The following is a 17,957-nucleotide window of genomic DNA, read 5'->3' as shown; positions in this document are numbered from 1 at the left end:
GATCTACTAACTATCGAATGCAATCGAATGAAATATATGTGATAGAGGGAGCCAACGAGCATTGCTATAGGTGGCGCCACTTTTGCGCAACAGGGCAAAAATTTACGGCGAGAGGGCAAAAACTTACGGCGAGTGTGCGAAAATTTACGGCGAGAAGGCGAAAATTTACGGCGAGACTGTTGTGTTTTTTTCTTGCCGCCGTTTAAGAAATTGTTTAATATTTAATAATGGGAGATACAGATGAAGAAAGTGGTAATTCTATCAATATTTGCTATGCCAAAGTTTTCCGTATGTTTACTTTGTGGTTTTTCAGGCTCATCCGGTTCAAGTCGCAGTGGCAGCCGGAGTCGGAGTGGGACACCTCAAGCCAGGTGAGGATAAATCTTGGGCATTTAATGAACTGATGTGAACACATGTGTCTTTCCTTTTTCGTGTTTGCTAGATCTCCAGGAAGTCGCAAGTCTGGCAGTGGCAGCGACCGTTCACGTTCCCGCTCAAAATCAAGATCTTCACGTTCAGGTTCGGGCTCTCCACGTAGTGCCCGATCTGGGTCTGCACAAAGCCATCAATCCAAGGGATCGGCTCGTAGCAAACGTTCCAACTCGGCCCAAAGTGGTGGTGCTCGTTCCAGGAGCCGTAGTCAGAGTGGAACTCGCACACCAAATAGTAAGCACTCTGCATCTCGATCACGGTCTCGCAGTGGCAACCAGGAGTCCCGCTCAAATTCACCTAATCTTCAGATTGACGATGAACGCGCCAGATCCAAAAGCAAGAGCCCTAGTCGCAGCCAGACTGGCAGTCGTGCTTCCAGATCCCGGTCAAAATCTGCAACACCACGCTCCAAGTCGGGGTCACCGTCCCGTAGTCGTAGTCGGAGTGCATCTGGTTCTGGCAGTGATATAGGAGTGTCTAAGAAAAAGGCTCGACGTACTAGTGGAGGGTCAGGTTCCGGCTCTGGAACGGATAGGGAGAAACGTAAAAGTGGTAGCGGCAGTGATATGGACACAGCGCCCGCAAAAGCAAAGAAGTCTCGTTTAATTGACTCGGACAGTGATAGTGACAAAGGCACGGATCAGGTAATAATTGTTCTCCGCCGTAAGATTATGTTTTACTAGTGATTTCTTTATTAAAATTTTAGACAAAAAAAGCACCTGCAGCCTCTGACATATTCGGTGATGCCGATGATATAAGTGACGATGATGATAATGATGGTGGTGGCCCAGCTGAAGGCAATAAAGAATCAGGTCGTTCACGAAGTCGCAGTATGACCAGATCCCGTTCGAGGAGTCGTTCGGTTAGTCGCTCACGCTCTCGATCCAGATCACGCTCACCTGACCCCAGTGGTTCCCAAGTGGAGTCGGCACGTAAGGAAGATGAACCCGATCCGTTGCCAGAAACTCGAATCGACGTGGAAATCCCACGAATTTCGGCAGATCTGGGCAAGGAGCAGCACTTTATCAAATTGCCCAATTTCTTGTCAGTGGTGACACATCCTTTTGATCCGGACACCTACGAGGATGAAATAGATGAGGAGGAAACTATGGATGAGGAAGGTAGACAGCGCATCAAGCTGAAAGTAAGCAACACCATCCGTTGGCGGGAGTTTATGAACAACAAAGGGGAAATGGAACGAGAATCGAATGCCCGCTACGTGCGCTGGTCCGATGGCAGCATGTCACTTCATCTGGGCAATGAAATATTCGATGCTTACCGGCAGCCTCTGCTGGGCGATCATAATCATTTGTTTATACGTCAGGGAACAGGTCTGCAGGGTCAGTCTGTTTTCCGTACAAAGCTGACCTTCAGACCTCACTCCACCGAGTCGTTTACTCACAAAAAGATGACCATGTCACTGGCAGACCGATCTACCAAAACGAGTGGCATCAAAATTCTTACCCAAGTTGGCAAGGATCCAACTACAGATCGTCCAACTCAACTTAAGGAAGAGGAAGCCCGTTTGCGTCAGGCCATGCGAGATCAGCATAAGGCGCAGCCCAAGAAAAAGAAGACTGGAGCCGGCGAGCAGCTCAGTGGCGGCGGTAATTCGTCATACCAACACGACGATGGAAGCGATGATGAGAACGCCATCAGTTTGAGCGCCATTAAGAATCGCTATAAGAAAAGCTCAGGTCCATCCGAACCTAAAGCATCAACTATCTACTCATCCGACGATGATGAGGGCTCTGACTTTGAGGCCCGTCGCAGCAAAAAGGTTGACAAGGCCAAGGCCAGCAAAGCATTGCGCGATTCTGACAGTGAATCCGATGATGCCAACAATAAAAGCGGTGGCCGACAAGGAACCCCCAGTGCCAGCGGCGGGAGCAGTAAATCTGGTAGTGAAAGCGGCAGTGGCTCTGGCAGCGGATCTGGTAGCGATAATGATGATTAATGTAAACGACGATCGTCAATATGGCTGATAGACTATGTTCTTTTGTATTAAATAAAATCATAAACTAAAAACTATCAAACACCTTTAAATTTTCAAATGGATTATCAACAGTTGCCCCTTTTCCCGATTTAAAGTTTAAATAAAAAACTCTTATCATTTAAACTTTTGTTTGGTTGTTTCTTTTAAATACATTTATATATATTTCATAAGTTATTGCTTAAATATTTTGTTTATACAATTAGTCTATGCGCTTAAACCCCATCGTATGTATTATCTTTCCCCTTTTTTTTATTTAGATAGCTACAATCGCATTTGTTTCTTCTTGTTTTCTCTACGTATATACTATATACAGATATCTCTATTTGTATGTATATATATATATATATATGTATATAAATATTTTCATCTTTGTTTATCCAGTGTATATAAAAGTGTTTTTGTTTAAGTTACAAAAAGGTACTCGATCTTAAACTTTTGCATTCTGTTACTTCTTGTTCTTGACACAAAACTTAATCGAGTTTTGGAAAAATATTTGAAATATTTAATACAAAATTTGATTGTGCGACAATTTTTTACGTAACTATGGTTGATTTTCTGTTTTGTTTTTCTATTTTAAAATACAGTTCACAACATTTATGCTTATATAATGTAAATGCTAATTCAGATTCTTGAACAGACTTCTTAAATTGAATGGATAAATCTATCTCTCGTCATTTGTGCCAGGTTTAACAAAATAAGGCCTAACCTTCACCTGCCTGGCAAAATTGTTTAAGGCAGAGATAAAGGTAATCCGTACATTTTTTTTCTTCTTTTTTTTTTTGCATTATTATTAAGTACAATCAGAGAAAATATTTGATATAGGGAGGAGGGATCGGGTCCTGAGGCCATCTCTCTGGATTGTGGTGTTAAATGTGTTTGTATATTGCTCAATTGTTTAAACATTTTGATTGTTTTATTGGCACACTTTTTCTTCTCATTTGCGATTTTTCATCTAACTAATACTCACAAATAAAGAAAAAGCAGTGCAAAGAAGTTTGAAAATTGGCTTCAATCGGGTAGGGTGAAGGTCCATCATCATCATCATAGCTGGTCATCCATCTGCCATAAACTTGTGTATATTATATATGGAGTCCATTGTCTGTCACCCATTTTCTTCTTCTCGCTGGTCTTTGCCTGATAAGACACTCTAGCTCATTTAACAAAGATTTTATATAAAAAATATGTTTTGTTTTTGTAAAAAAAATAAATATACATATACGGAGAATTGCACGAAATGCATTTTGTAGCGCACGAAATGCATTTTGTAGCGCCCGAACCCAGACAAATTTTACGCCATGAAGAGACACGGAGGAGAGAGTGAGAATCTCCTTCAGCAGGCCTGCAAAAAATGAAAGAAACAAATCGTATATAGTATGCAAGTATATATAGATACATATGTATATAGTAAGTTAATTTTTTCTTGTTGTCAGCTGTGTTTAAGCGACGTACTAGACCGTGGCCACCTTATTGTTTCTATGCGCGACATTGGGCGTGGCATATCGAGACGTAGCTAAGCAGATTGAAACCAAGTGGAGGGGTGGACTGATGTTATCATCGTATAAATGTTTGTTTGGCATGAAACTCAACCAAATTAGGGTGGGGATAACCTCATTAAAGTTTATCAAACCGAAATGGTTAGAAATGTGTGTGCAGGAAAAGGATTCATATTAACTCGGGTGGCAAAAATCAATCAAAGTTCCAAAAAAACAAGACACTTGTAAGCACTTGAATTTAAAGACAGGTTTAAGCCTATGCCTTTATATCTATAATAAAAAGCAAACAACACAGGCTATCTAGGGTTAAGCACACGTGGAGTTTAGCGCCAGTTTGAAACATAAAGAAGCATAACATTACTACTTTTAAGGCAATTTTTATGAAATTTGGTAGACTAATAGCTTTTAACAACAGATTTACAATATCTTAAAATTGCTCAAAGTTTCTGGAGAAAATCAAAATATTAAAAGTCGTAAGGGCACTTAAAAAAATTTTGAAACAAACTTGGTCTACGCAACTAATGTTGCGGCTCTATCTCTTATAGTCTTTGAGATTTAGATATTTAAGTAGCTAAAACAACTCTTTTCAATCATATAAATTTTATGGAGTTGTAAATGTTCTCTTTTCCCTGTCGTGTACAATTTGATGACTTTTGTAAACCATTTAGTTCAATGGGAAATTATGGTAAACTTCTTGTTAATCTCAGAGAAGTTATAAGAAGATCCAACAAACAAATAAATAAAATTAGCACAAATCAAAGCCAGCGCAAAAAGAAACAAATCAATCAAATGTCTTATATACATATATGAATTGGCTTGTACATATGTATATACTATTTGATCTATGGATGGAGGTGCTAAAATAACCAAATGGTTTTTAATTTCCATAGCTGGAATCTCAACGTGATTCGCACATTATAAAATCTATATATATATATGTATAGACGTATTTTGCGACTTTGAACCAGATCAAGTGGCCAACCACCCAACTTACGTGCAACGATTGTATCGAATTCGCTTCGTAGCCGCCCTTGCCCTGCATTTGTGTTGATATCGCATTGAGACGATTGGCAGATAGCTCCACATCGGCGGATCCAATGTGACCGGTGTGAACGAAATTTGTGGGATTACCAATCATAGAACGATCGATGCGCAGGCGTTGATGTGGACGACGTGAGGGGGAGCGTTGCTGTTGGAAACAGCAGGAAAACCATTGTAACCAAATTTCGCCAGTCGATGCCATTTTGTGCTGTTGCTGAACTCTTGTTCTACTGGATGGATGCGTTTCAGTCTCAATGATGATGCTGTCGATGCCAGCGCCGCTTACGGCCAGGATGACAGAGTCTCTGTTCTGAAAAGATAATCAAAAATGCCAATTAGTTATTTGTTGGTCTAGAAAACCAATAGAGTACAGAGATCAGACCAAAAATATACGTATGTATGTACGTTTAGTCAATGTAATGTAATGTTCTTCCCATTTCTTGCTCTACTTGTGGTACATTTTTCACTTGGCTAAACGCAGACACCATCACCTAAACTCAAAATGTACGCAATCGACACGAATTTGCAACCAACAAGATACACAACAAAACAAAACCCTCCAAATAGAACAACAGACTGTTGTTGTACTTGCCCCGTAGGCAGCAACACGTTGCAAATAAAAGCAGCACTTAATTGCCCAGCTTGGTATAATTAAAATCGAGGGAAAGACTTTTTAAGAATCGACGTAGACAAAAGAAATGGCAACAACAGCAAAATATATACCTAGATACATATATGTTTATATACATTGTATATACATACATACATATGTACATATGTATATTTACATACTCACTGACTAAGCGTGCATTTTTTGTTGTTAGTGTGTTTTATATGATAATCACTCAGCAGATCTTCGGCCAAGTCTTGGGGGAGCTGAACGAGTTTTGTGGCCAATCTGAAGTTTTGTTTTCCCTTTATTTAGCACTCTGCACTCAAAGCCAACTCACTTGAATAAATACTAGTTACGGGGTGTGGAGGGGAGGGTAAGGAAAACGATTCATTTGCTTTTTTATTTATATTAATCAGCTGTTTCTGTCCTCCTCTCCCCTTTCCTGGTGATGATTCACTTTTAAAATTCATATGAATTACCAAATCTCTTCTTGACAACATTTCAAGACAAAGAAATGAGATACAAAGATCCTTACAGAAATTAGATAACTAATGTATATATAATAAAAACGGGTTTAGGTCTTTTTTGTTTTGTTCTATGGAAAGACACATGCAATAGAACAACTATTAATAACAAATCAATTGTTGATTATTTATTATATCTCCCATTTAATGTTAAATTGCTTTAATTGTCATAATTCATTATGAAAATAAGAGCATTTAATGTCTTAATAGTGTAAAATAAGAAAACTATTTAGGTGAGTCAACTTTGTGAATTCCTTAGCTTCATGAATTCTAAGTTAAGTATTTACTAATTACCTACTTAGACCATCTGCTTTTACGAAATTCAGTATGTAAATATTTAAAAAATGTATGAATAATACTTACATACTTACACTTACAGCACGAAAGAGCTTAGATTTGAGATTTTAAATAGATTTAAATACTAATTTGGAATACAAATTGTCTACAACATCTTGGGGTAACTTAGGCGGATCTAGGGCTGTAAAATGGGGTAGATTTGCTCCTTAAAGTATGCAATATAAAACATTATATTCATTGTTTTCAACAAATCCATAACTTTTCGTTTGCCTTGCACTTTAACAAGCCTCTAAGGTTGGTATTTACGTACAGTACATTCCAAAAGTTCTTCGAATGCTTCAAAAGATGCATTTTTGAGCTGCTTATTGCATAGTTTAAGGAGCAAATTTCTTCCAGTTTACAGCCTTAGATCCGCCTAAGAAGTGTACAGATTAATAATTTAATATGGTTTAGAAAGCAAAGGAATAGGATCCGAGTAGAGCATAAAGGACTAATTTTCCTCAAGATAGTTCTCAATTCTAGATCGGTAGATCATTTAATGTAGTTTTTACTCGCTTTACTTACTTTAAAAGGGAACTTTAGGGACTAAATTCCTTAAATTCCTTTCGCAATACCAATACGTTTAATATTTAAAAGGAAAAATATTAAGAAAACTTCCTAGAGACATGTATTACCTGAGCTATCAATATTTTCCAAATAATATTCAATGATTTAATGAGGTGTGGAAATTTTCCGGATAATATAATTTGACTCTGGCTTCCAGGCAAAACTTCTAAAGCTTTCTACTACCAACTACATGTCGATCGGTTGTTGTTATTTTTTTTTTACCGGTGTCTTTATTTATTTTTTCTTTCCTCTGTTAAGCAATTAAGCTGCTCAAGCGTCTTTTAATGCGCAGTGAAAACAAAATGAAAGTGGAAAGATGTGGAGATGGAGACAAAGTGATGAGGAGTTGAAGAAGTTGGCTTTTGGTTTTCATGTAGCGTAGAATGTACATATGAGCAGCTGGTATCTAAAATCGCAACGCGTGTCAAGACACACAAACACACAACATCAAGAAATTTGAGGGCTTATGGAAATTTAGCTAACACGATATTTAAATACCCTTTCAAGACCATCAAACAAGTTAAATAGCTTCAAAATTTTTGTTGAAAACCTCGCAAATTTTGTATTAGAGTGAAATTGTTAGGAACATCTGAAAAACAATAATGTTAAGGCTAAAACTTATCAATAACTCCTCGATTCCATTATATTTCAAGTTTCAAACGTGATAATTTCATAGTTTGACATTCAAAATTTCAATAAATTAAAGGGGTTATAAGATGTTTAGAAGGTTTTTACACAAAATTTTATTATATTATTGTTATAAATATGCTGCTTAAACAATGATTCAAGGAAGTCCAAATTGATCCCGAATATCGTTTATCGTTATCTAAAAGAAAATCCAACCAAACTCTAGGTCTAAACGACTTAGCCATGCATTAAAGCGTTTCCATTTTGTTTATGTGTCAAAAGGTTATTAAAGTAAGAGAGAGAGAGAGAGAGAGAGAGATCTTCCACAAGATAAAGTGTTGACCTGCTTCTACATTAATTAATACGATAAACGGATCAAGTGTTGTCTGTTGGTTATAATAGAAACTGAAAGCAATACACTGTCTATTACACAGGCCTACAACAATTAAATTCCAAAGTAATTTAATGATCAGAGAGAGTTTAATGCCAAAATTAAGTCCATCCATTTTGAATAATGTTTCTATGAACTTCAAGTAACCTTTATAGAACAACAACTTCGGATAGTCTCCTTTTCCCTCCAGGTGCGTATCTATCGAAATGACGCACCTACCGCAAAACGGTTAAACGGATATACAAATTAATAAAAAAAAAAAAAAAAGAAAAACCATACTCTAAATACCTTCGACTGCGTAAATAGCTGCGTTGGATTGCAAATCACTTGGCAATAATCATAAACAAATGGCTTTCCAATGAGCTCTGGACTCAGTTCTTCTTCTCCTCCTCTCATTCGAACAAATCGTATAAACATTGTCTGTTTCCTCAGTATTTTTTGCACCGCTGCTGACATCATCAGCCCCAGCCCCAGTCGCAGTCCCAGCAGCAGCAGCAACCGCTGACCGGCATTCGGGCGAGGTTAATGAATTTTGTATAGCAAAAATAATAATTTTAAACAAAAGCAGACAAAGTAAAAATTGAACGAATATGCAAGTGATTATAATTATATCTATAAAAACTGTAAAAGGTGAAACTGACAGGTAATTTGAGTAAAGAAATTGTTATATTTTGACAGTTGAAATTCGATTATTATATATATACATTGTTTAAATGAAATTAAAGAGCTAAGAGAGAAATATCTGCAATGTCAGGTGGGTGGCAAAAGTCTTAAAATGTATTTCAAGTGGGTGGAATAACTTTCTCATTGTAACATACTTTATTATATCGTATATAGTATGATTAAGATTGTTAATTCAAATGGGAAAATTCATTCGTGTGAAATTGAATGGTTTGATTGACTAATTTAACTCAAATATTTTATTTTTGCAAACTTTTCAACAACGTGATTGAAACCATTCTTAAAGAAATTGAAAATGACCAAATAACGGCATTAGGTCCATTTCAAAAGCCACTCAATACAGAAGATCAAACCAAAGTTAATATTTTAAAGTTGCAAGAATATTCTGCCCTGTTTTCTGGATGGGCTTACGTGTTTGAAAATTCCGTCATTATTTATATAATTATAAAAGTAATTATCCAAATATTAACACAAATGTTATTAATTTAGCCTGCACACGTTGCGTATACGTTATTATTGGTTGAGAAAAGCGATTCCACAACTGTTTTTTAGAACTTCTCGATGAATCGAAAATCTTTGTATCATGTCAATCCTGTGCGACTTTCAATTACGGAAAATCCACTATACATATATTTTGTTTATATTTCTGTCTGATTATTGTACAATGAAACTGAAATCAAATTAAATCAAGCAAACCATTCACATACAAAAATGTATGTAAATATCAGTCTTACATCACTTTCGGTAAACAAGAGACATGAGATTAGCAAAAGAAAGGGGTCGGTCCGTACAATAAAACGACATTTGTCTGTCGTTGGCTCCCGTCCGTTTGGTTGCTTGATAACGTGTTTTGCATATCAAGAGAGAATGTCAGAGAAAGAAAGGGACAGAAACAACTATGTATGTGTTTATGAAAAGACAAGCCAAAGTTCAAGAAACCAATAAACTGGTCATAAAACAATACAGGAAAAAAGGTCTTTAACAATAGCAGCTTATTTGTATAGTTTTTAATCAGAATGGATATTCGTAAGAGTTTCGGTATATCTTTAGGTCCCCGGAATTTCCGGCACACACATACAGGCATATCGAAATCAAGTTAAATTGCGAATCAAAATAGTAACTTCAAAGCCCTCCAGTTTCTCTATGGTTAACCCAAACGGTACCGATACTTGAATGTTTAGAAATTGAAATGCGTTTTTAATAGTGTTTAGCGTTTCATGAAAATTTTCTTTCTTCTTTTATTTCTGTTGCTTCACCACAATCACTAAGGAACATTCATTGCACTCGACAATCATTTCACTTGCTGACTCATCATCAGCACTGCCAATGGCAGAGACAGTTGTGTCTCTTGCATCGACCACATACTGACCGCCGCATCGACAATCGTACGCATAACTCCACACTTTACTCCGAGTCGTTGTCGTCGTCGACGTCTTTTTGTCTGATTCGTTTTCTTTCCCCTCCATCACCCTTAAGTTGTCGTTGTCGTCGTCGTCATCATCATCATCCTCCTCCTCGAATTGTCGCATTTCATTTAGCAAGATGTGGGCATAAATGTTGCTATGCTTTTGAAATTTTGACTGCAATAATTCGGCATCATAGTGCTTTCGTCTTATAGGATCTTTAAGTGTCTGCCAAGCCTCGTTTATCGCATTAAATTTACTATGGTTCTCGCTATTTTGGCTCACTAGATTTGGGTCATTGGTCGCATTTACAGTTTCTGGTCGCTTTGGTGGTTCTTTTTCATCGTTTTCTTCTAGTTGTTGCTGTTGTTGTAATTTATCGGGATGACATTGTAGTATTAATTGTTTATAATTATGCTTAAGCTCTTCGAAAGTGGCCGTTGGTCTGACATCTAGCAGTTCATAGAAATTCAACGACATCTGCGAATAAAAGTCACAAAAAGAAAGACAAAAATAAAACGATTTTACAATATTAACCAAAAATGTTCAAATACTTACATTTAAGATGCTGAAGAAATTGGCGATGAAATTAAACTAAATTATACCCTATACTTAATTGCGGAAAAAGTACAGGGTATAAAACACAAACACATGAAATAATTTAAAGCTTTTGCCAATGAACATTTAGAAACTAAATGATATAGACAGATATGTTTTTGTTTATAACCATATAAGAAAGAATTTAGAAGGTTATAAATTATGGATCTCTTAAAATTAATAGAGTAATACAATTTAAAATCCACTCTGCGGCTATAACTTTTTTTGCTGAGCAATATATTAACAAGTTAGATTCACTTATAAGTGGCGGCTAAAAACGAAAATAAAGGATGCAATCCGCCAGCTAAAAATCTGAAAGATCTTAAGAAATGGGCTAAATCTAATACATATGTTTTCTTAGTCTTCCAGAAATGTGTCCACTTCAAAAATATATAAACATATGAATATATTTTTATAAAAATCCCATAAATTAATGTAATTTAAGGTTTCGCCTTAGTAATTTTTATATATACATACACATATGTATAGATAAAGGTAAAATCCTTAACATTATACGTTTTGCAAAAGAAATCGAAAATTGCAACGTTCTGAATATGATTTTGGGGTCCTTACATCGATTTACGTCACTAATTCTTTCTTTATTCATATGTATGTATGTATTTATGTATGTATATAGACACATCTGCATTTATTTATATCTCATTCATTTGTTTGTTTACTTTAGACAACAAATACGCGAAAAAGGCTTATTTGAATCAATAAAGTTTAATTTAATAATGAAAATGCAACAAAATCATTAACCGCCCCGTCCTCGCCCTTGCCCAATGGCAACCCATTGCAATGGTTAGGTGATACTTTTCTTTTGTTCTCATAACGGAAATGCCCTCGGGAGCAAGGGGCAATAAAAATAGAGAGTGTTTGTTATGTTGTGTTGTAAAAATGCATTTGTTTTTGTTTTTGTCGATTGCATGTTGTCATTGAATTTAATAAAATTCTATTAGTTGCCGTTATGGGCAGGTTTACAATCCCCACATCCTCCCCCTCTCTTCATACCAAGTCTATTAACTTGTCACACAGACACGCAAAGTAGAACATATTGTCAAAAAGCAAAAAGTCAAGCCCCAATTGCACTTGGAGCAAGGGGAAACAAGGTCAACAAACTGGTTCGCCAACCAGCAGCAGCCAAAAAATATAGTCGTATATGTATGTATATGTATACTTACATATATGAGAGCGAATGTCGTTGAAATCGGTCGACAACGCATACATTGACCCAATTTAAACAAAATATAAAAAAAAAAAAATAGCAAAAACAACAACTACAAAAACGAACCAACACGAGAGAAAGGCAAATTAAAAGAAGAAGAAGAAAAACTATCAAAGGAAACAAACTCACGCTGCTGCAACCACATGTAAATTGCATTTAATAGATTTGGAGTAATGAAAACTAATTAATTAACAACATGCACGTATTCATTTATAGATCTGCTTTTATGTTATAAGTATACTTGTGTCCCTTGTTCCAAAAATGAGACTTACCTTATAAGGTGTATTTCCTGCGCACGTTGTTTTCAATGTGTGCGTTTTTTTTTTTGTGTCTGTTTACATATGCGTGGGTGCTGCTTGTCTGTTTGAGCGGCTTTTATTTTATTATTAACTTTTTGCCGATGTTAGTTCTTTGAAGTTTACACTATCCACAGCACTTTGCACTATTATATATGTGTAGATTATCAATTCACCCGCAATAATTACTAATATTTCGTTCAATTTATTCACAAAATTTAATTTTTTTCCTAATTTATTTCTCCGCGCGGACCGCACTTCTTTCTTCGTCGAAAACAAAAACAACAATAAACAACTAGAGCTGGGAAAACCATCGATAGCACCATCGATACTATCGATTGTTTTTCCCATCGCCCGAAAAATATCGATTGGAGCAACTATCGATGGATTCCCAGCTCTAATACTCGCGACGTCGAGCATGTTCGAGCGGTTTACTCACGCGTTTTACTCACGCGTTTTTAAAACGCTAGCGTTTACTCACGCGTTTTTGAGCCTAATATCGATAGGTTATAATCGGGTGCGACTTAAACCGATAGGTATATGCACACGAGCTTGTGTCAGTGAGCAATGTCCGTTTCGGTCGATTATCGATAACAGCGAGTTGTTGTCAGTGAGCAATGCTGCAAAGCAACCCTGCCGTATGACGCTTGAGCTGTCAACGCGATTTCCGCTTTCTTTCCGTGCGGTTCTTAAACATGACTGGTTTAACGAACAGGGTAAGTGAATAGTAAAATGCAAATAAAAGCATCTTAATGTGACGACACAATTGAAGAAATGCGGGAAAAACATTGGACAACCTGTGGGCGATCAGTGAGAGTGATTTTTATGTGAAAATTCCGATTGGAAACTGCTAATATGGCAATCTAAATGTGCCTTAGTGTACACGTGCCCATAAACTAAGGCCAGGTTCATACTGTCAGAGGCGGGCGCAGTTTTGGGAAAACCGTGCAAAATTGTATCCGGAACGCGGACAACGCGCTTGCAATTGGTATGGATGTGATGTTCCTGATAAAAGAGCTCTGAAGGAAACAACAATACACTACTTTCGTATAAATTGTGCCCTCACTCCACTTGCCTTCGACATTTGTTTATACCTCAACGAAGATACCTAACCTCATTTTTAATAATATTGTATTTTTTGTATTGCAGACCGTTATTATTGATGGACGCGGCCATTTGCTGGGCCGTCTGGCCTCAGTTGTTGCCAAGTACCTGTTGCAGGGCGGCAAAGTGGCTGTTGTTCGCTGCGAGGAGCTGAACCTTTCCGGTCACTTCTACAGAAATAAAATCAAGTTCTTGGCCTACTTGCGCAAACGTTGCAACGTGAACCCGGCTCGTGGTCCTTTCCACTTCCGTGCTCCATCCAGAATATTCTACAAGGCTGTTCGAGGTATGTATTCCAAATTGAAGTTGTATGTTATTGGAGGCAAAAGCTCTACCAATCAGTGCGTCTGTGATGTTTAAACCCAATTTACCTACATTAGTCGAACTAGAAATCATGTGAACGACCAAACAGCTGAGTGATGCTCCTCTCCAATATTCTGTTTTATGTAGAATCAAATATAATACAAACATCTGCTAACTAATCTCTTGCTTTCTTTTCTTGCAGGTAATTTCTCCAAACATTTTCTAATGATCCTAAGGCCATGCTATGATGTTTATTATCTTACCTACATTATTTGAACGAGAAGTCGTGTAACAAACAACACAACTGATGCCAAACTTGAAATTTTTAACATATGTTAATTCTGGTTTTATCTGTAGTCTAACCTTGACGTTTTGTTTTTCTTTTAGGCATGATCCCCCCACAAGACCAAGCGTGGCCAGGCTGCTCTCGCTCGTCTGCGTGTCTTCGATGGCATCCCATCGCCATACGATAAGCGTCGTCGTGTTGTGGTACCCATTGCTATGCGCGTGCTTACCCTGCGATCGGATCGCAAGTACTGCCAAGTGGGTCGTCTCTCGCACGAGGTTGGCTGGCATTACCAGGATGTGATCAAGAGCTTGGAGCGCAAGCGTAAGGCCAAGTTGCAGGTCACACTCAAGCACAACCGCGAGCTGAAGAAACTGACGGTGAAGGCGCGTGAAAACATCGCCAAGGCTGCTGAGCCCTTCAATAAGATCATTAAATCCTACGGCTACGAGGTTTAAGGAGGACGACAAAATAAAACACTAGTTGAGGGCATTCTGCAAAAGCAGCAGAACGATTTTTTAAAAGAATAAAACAACTAAGTATAAAAAATGAGTACATTTTTTATTTGATATGATATACAAAGTAGTATTCTTTGGAAATGGAAACGCCATAGATCGGCCCTATGTGTTGTTAATTAGTCATTGCATTTGCCACAATGATATTAAATCGAGTTGTTGGAATTAAAGCTTGTTATCCATATATATAAATTTAACCAATTTCGTTCATTTGATTTGACAGTGGTTATCCTTGCAAATGCATTTAAAAAATTCAGGGAAAGCTTTTGCAAAACAGCTGAGTCGAAAGCTTTCCCGAATAGCGAACAGCTGTTGGTGAAAGTGGAGATACTGGAAATGGTCACATTTTTCTTAGGTTACGATCTTCATAAGCATGTCGACCTTTAAGGACAAAGTAATTATTGTTACAGGTGCTAGTTCGGGCATTGGTGCAGGTGCTGCGGTGCACTTGGCTTCTTTGGGAGGTCTCCTGGTTATTGTGGGTCGCAATGTGGACAAGTTAAAGGAAACGGCTGATCAGATTTTAGCAGCTGGCGGTGCTCAACCATTGCAACTACAGGCGGACATGACCAAAGAGCCAGATGTGAAGCAAATAGTGACATTCACGTTGGCCAAGTATGGACGCATCGATATCTTGGTTAACAATGCCGGCATTCTAGAAACCGGTTCTATAGAGAACACCAGCTTGGAGCAGTACGATCGTGTGATGAACACAAATGTTCGTGCCATGTACCAACTGACCATGTTGGCCACTCCAGAGCTGATTAAGACGAAGGGAAATATTGTGAACGTTTCCAGTGTGTGCGGAATTCGTGCGTTTCCCGGTGTGTTGGCTTACAATATGTCAAAGGCCGCTGTAGATCAGTTTACTGCCTGTGTTGCTCTTGAGCTGGCCTCTAAAGGAGTTCGCGTAAATGCTGTAAATCCGGGAGTGATTGTCACCGATATTCACAAGCGAGGCGGAATGGACGAGGAAACATACGCCAAGTTTCTGGAGCATTGCAAAACAACACATGCTTTGGGACGTCCTGGAGATGTCAAAGAAGTGGCAGCGGCTATTGCGTTCCTGGCCAGCGATGCAGCAAGTTTCAGTACCGGTGTTACCCTACCTGTGGATGGAGGACGACATGCCATGTGTCCCCGCTAGAAAGACAATCCTTATTTCTCATCACCAGTTGCATTTTTAGCATATGTACATATATTTTAAAAATTATCAAAATAAATATATTTTTGGCTATAATATGAATAACATTAATGTAGGTCGTGATAGATATCCCAGAAAGTTTGGACTTTTAATTTGATACGTTACAAACATAATGAGAAATTTATAATACAAAATCAAAGGGTATAACAATTAATTGATATTGTATTAATTTGATCATTAGCAAAAGCAAAAACAAATATAATAATAACTAATTATCACCGATTGCACGATTTCCACCTTATCACCTTAACTTAAATTTAAAATTTCACAATATTTGATAATAGCATATTCCAGTGGGGGCCACTCCAGAGTTGTATGTGGATGAGATCGATAGAGAGTAATCGACTCTACCGACCTGTAGGAGTTGCTGACATTTCTTCAATGTCAAAGTTAGCCATAATTCTTTTCAATCACTGACAGCGTTAACATCATGCCCAGTTTCAAGGACAAAGTGGTTATAGTTACTGGAGCCAGTTCTGGCATTGGAGCCGAAACCGCTGTGCATTTGGCCAAGTTAGGTGGTCACCTGGTTGTTGTGGGTCGCAATGAGAAGAACTTGGTGCAGACGGTTGAGAGAATCACCGCTGCTAATGGAGCACCAGTTTTAATGATTACAGCCGACATGAACAATGAGGCGGATGTGCAGAGAATAGTGACTACCACATTGGCTAAGCATGGACGCATCGATGTTTTGGTCAATAATGCAGGAATTCTAGAGTTGGGAAACATTGAGAATACTAGCCTGGAGCAGTATGATCGTGTGATGAATACCAATGTCCGTGCAATCTACCATCTAACCATGTTGGCCACTCCGGAGCTTGTCAAGACAAAGGGCAATATTGTAAATGTTTCGAGTGTGAATGGAATCCGTTCTTTTCCTGGCGTCTTAGCTTATAATGTGTCCAAAGCTGCTGTCGATCAATTTACACGTTGTGTTGCTCTGGAATTGGCACCCAAGGGAGTGCGCGTTAACTCGGTTAATCCAGGTGTCATTATAACGGAGTTGCAGCGACGCGGTGGATTAGATGAAGAGGCCTACACCAAATTTCTGGAACATGCAAAGGTTACGCATGCCCTTGGTAGGCCTGGAGAAGTATCAGAAGTGGCAGCGGCTATAGCTTTTCTAGCCAGCGACGAGGCCAGCTTTAGTACTGGCATCAGTTTGCCTGTAGACGGTGGTCGTCATGCTATGTGTCCAAGATAAGTGGATTAATTCCATTTATACAATCATTTAATATACATATGTACATAAGTTGTTATTTTTGTAAAGAATAAAAATTTAATTCTACAACTGTAAATGTATTAAATGTAATACTTATTGGAAAACATGTAAAACTGATAAAGACATGTCTTTTTTTATTGACAAAAGCTCAAAATAAATGCAAAAACTGGTTAAAACTTAATAAGGGAAAGCAGATTTCGGAGATCCAATGTATCTATCTCGGGCACATGGCATGGCGTCCACCATCTACAGCTAGGCTCAAGCCTGTGGTGAAACTAGCCAGTTCGCTGGCTAAGAATGCAATGGCATTGGCAACTTCATCAACGGTTCCTGGGCGACCCAGAGCATGGGTGTTTTTTGAGTGTTCCAGGAATTTTTTGTAGGTTTCCGGATCCATGCCACCTCGACGATGAAGATTGGTAACTGTTACACCTGGATTCACGCAATTAGCCCGAACTCCTTTGGCAGCCAGTTCCAGGGCAACGCATCGGGTAAACTGATCGACTCCCATTTTGGAAATGTTGTAGGCCAATACACCGGGAAAAGATCTTATTCCATTCACACTGGAAACATTCACAATATTGCCCTTTGTCTTAATAAGCTCTGGAGTGGCTAACATGGTCAGGTGATAGATTGCACGCAGATTGGTATTCATAACCCGATCGTACTGCTCCAGGCTAGTGTTTTCTATGCTACCAGTCTCAATAATTCCCGCATTGTTGATGAGCACGTCAAGCTTTCCGAACTTTTTAAGAGTCTCGCTCCATACTCGCTCCGTGTCTGCTTCCTTGCTAATGTCGCCGACAACCAAAGCCGGTGGAACAGTGCTTGTCGCACTACATTGCTCGGCCACCTTTTGAAGGTTCTCGACATTGCGTCCATTCAAAGCCAAGGAAGCACCATATTTAGCGAACTTCTGTGCAGTCGCAGCACCAATTCCTGAGCTAGCTCCGGTAATTAAAACCACTTTTCCAGCAAAGTTCATTATTAATTATATAATTTAATGCAACTTCAAATCTTGTATCTATCTCTGCTTACGATCGATTGTTGTCCGACGCTATCGATGCTAGCTGATTCGACAACAATGTGGAAAACAAT

At 38.2% G+C, this 17,957-nt stretch overlaps 7 protein-coding genes across 7 annotated transcripts; 4 read left to right on the top strand and 3 right to left on the bottom strand.

Moving 5' to 3' along the window:
* Nucleotides 1-119: 119 nt before the first annotated feature.
* Nucleotides 120-2,551, top strand: Atu (Another transcription unit). Its single transcript, XM_068295894.1, has 4 exons — nucleotides 120-252; nucleotides 314-371; nucleotides 443-1,076; nucleotides 1,139-2,551. The coding sequence occupies exons 1-4, from the start codon at nucleotides 228-230 to the stop codon at nucleotides 2,387-2,389; spliced, it is 1,968 nt and encodes a 655-aa protein (XP_068151995.1). The 5' UTR covers nucleotides 120-227; the 3' UTR covers nucleotides 2,390-2,551.
* Nucleotides 2,546-12,344, bottom strand: Spec2 (CDC42 small effector protein Spec2). Its single transcript, XM_068295899.1, has 3 exons — nucleotides 12,202-12,344; nucleotides 4,916-5,272; nucleotides 2,546-3,767 (listed from the first exon to the last, which is right to left on the bottom strand). Exons 2-3 carry the CDS (start codon nucleotides 5,162-5,164, stop codon nucleotides 3,759-3,761), a joined length of 258 nt encoding a protein of 85 aa, XP_068152000.1. The 5' UTR covers nucleotides 5,165-5,272; nucleotides 12,202-12,344; the 3' UTR covers nucleotides 2,546-3,758.
* Dph4 (Diphthamide biosynthesis 4) lies at nucleotides 9,908-12,336 on the bottom strand. The gene is made up of 2 exons (XM_068295898.1): nucleotides 12,202-12,336; nucleotides 9,908-10,584 (listed from the first exon to the last, which is right to left on the bottom strand). Exon 2 carries the CDS (start codon nucleotides 10,582-10,584, stop codon nucleotides 9,940-9,942), a length of 645 nt encoding a protein of 214 aa, XP_068151999.1. The 5' UTR covers nucleotides 12,202-12,336; the 3' UTR covers nucleotides 9,908-9,939.
* A 464-nt stretch (nucleotides 12,345-12,808) lies between the features above and the next one.
* On the top strand, nucleotides 12,809-14,467 carry RpL13A (ribosomal protein L13A). The gene is given in 3 exon segments (XM_068296279.1): nucleotides 12,809-12,941; nucleotides 13,375-13,641; nucleotides 14,020-14,467. Coding segments are annotated over 3 exon segments (645 nt in total). The 5' UTR covers nucleotides 12,809-12,920; the 3' UTR covers nucleotides 14,377-14,467.
* Nucleotides 14,468-14,773: 306 nt separating this feature from the next.
* Nucleotides 14,774-15,673, top strand: LOC137583002 (3-oxoacyl-[acyl-carrier-protein] reductase-like). Its single transcript, XM_068297846.1, has one exon. It carries the CDS (start codon nucleotides 14,807-14,809, stop codon nucleotides 15,578-15,580), a length of 774 nt encoding a protein of 257 aa, XP_068153947.1. The 5' UTR covers nucleotides 14,774-14,806; the 3' UTR covers nucleotides 15,581-15,673.
* Nucleotides 15,674-15,979: 306 nt separating this feature from the next.
* Nucleotides 15,980-17,043, top strand: LOC137583000 (cyclopentanol dehydrogenase-like). The gene has a single exon (XM_068297844.1). The coding sequence runs from the start codon at nucleotides 16,068-16,070 to the stop codon at nucleotides 16,839-16,841; it is 774 nt and encodes a 257-aa protein (XP_068153945.1). The 5' UTR covers nucleotides 15,980-16,067; the 3' UTR covers nucleotides 16,842-17,043.
* Nucleotides 16,968-17,914, bottom strand: LOC137583001 (glucose 1-dehydrogenase). The gene has a single exon (XM_068297845.1). The coding sequence runs from the start codon at nucleotides 17,842-17,844 to the stop codon at nucleotides 17,074-17,076; it is 771 nt and encodes a 256-aa protein (XP_068153946.1). The 5' UTR covers nucleotides 17,845-17,914; the 3' UTR covers nucleotides 16,968-17,073.
* Between the last annotated feature and the right edge of the window lie 43 nt (nucleotides 17,915-17,957).

This window comes from Drosophila tropicalis, unplaced genomic scaffold (genome assembly GCF_018151085.1).
Source record: "Drosophila tropicalis isolate 14030-0801.00 unplaced genomic scaffold, ASM1815108v1 contig_859, whole genome shotgun sequence".
Taxonomy (NCBI): Eukaryota; Metazoa; Arthropoda; class Insecta; order Diptera; family Drosophilidae; genus Drosophila; species Drosophila tropicalis.
The sequence above is the reverse complement of the archived record's forward strand: the minus strand, read 5'-3'. Positions and strand labels throughout refer to the sequence as shown.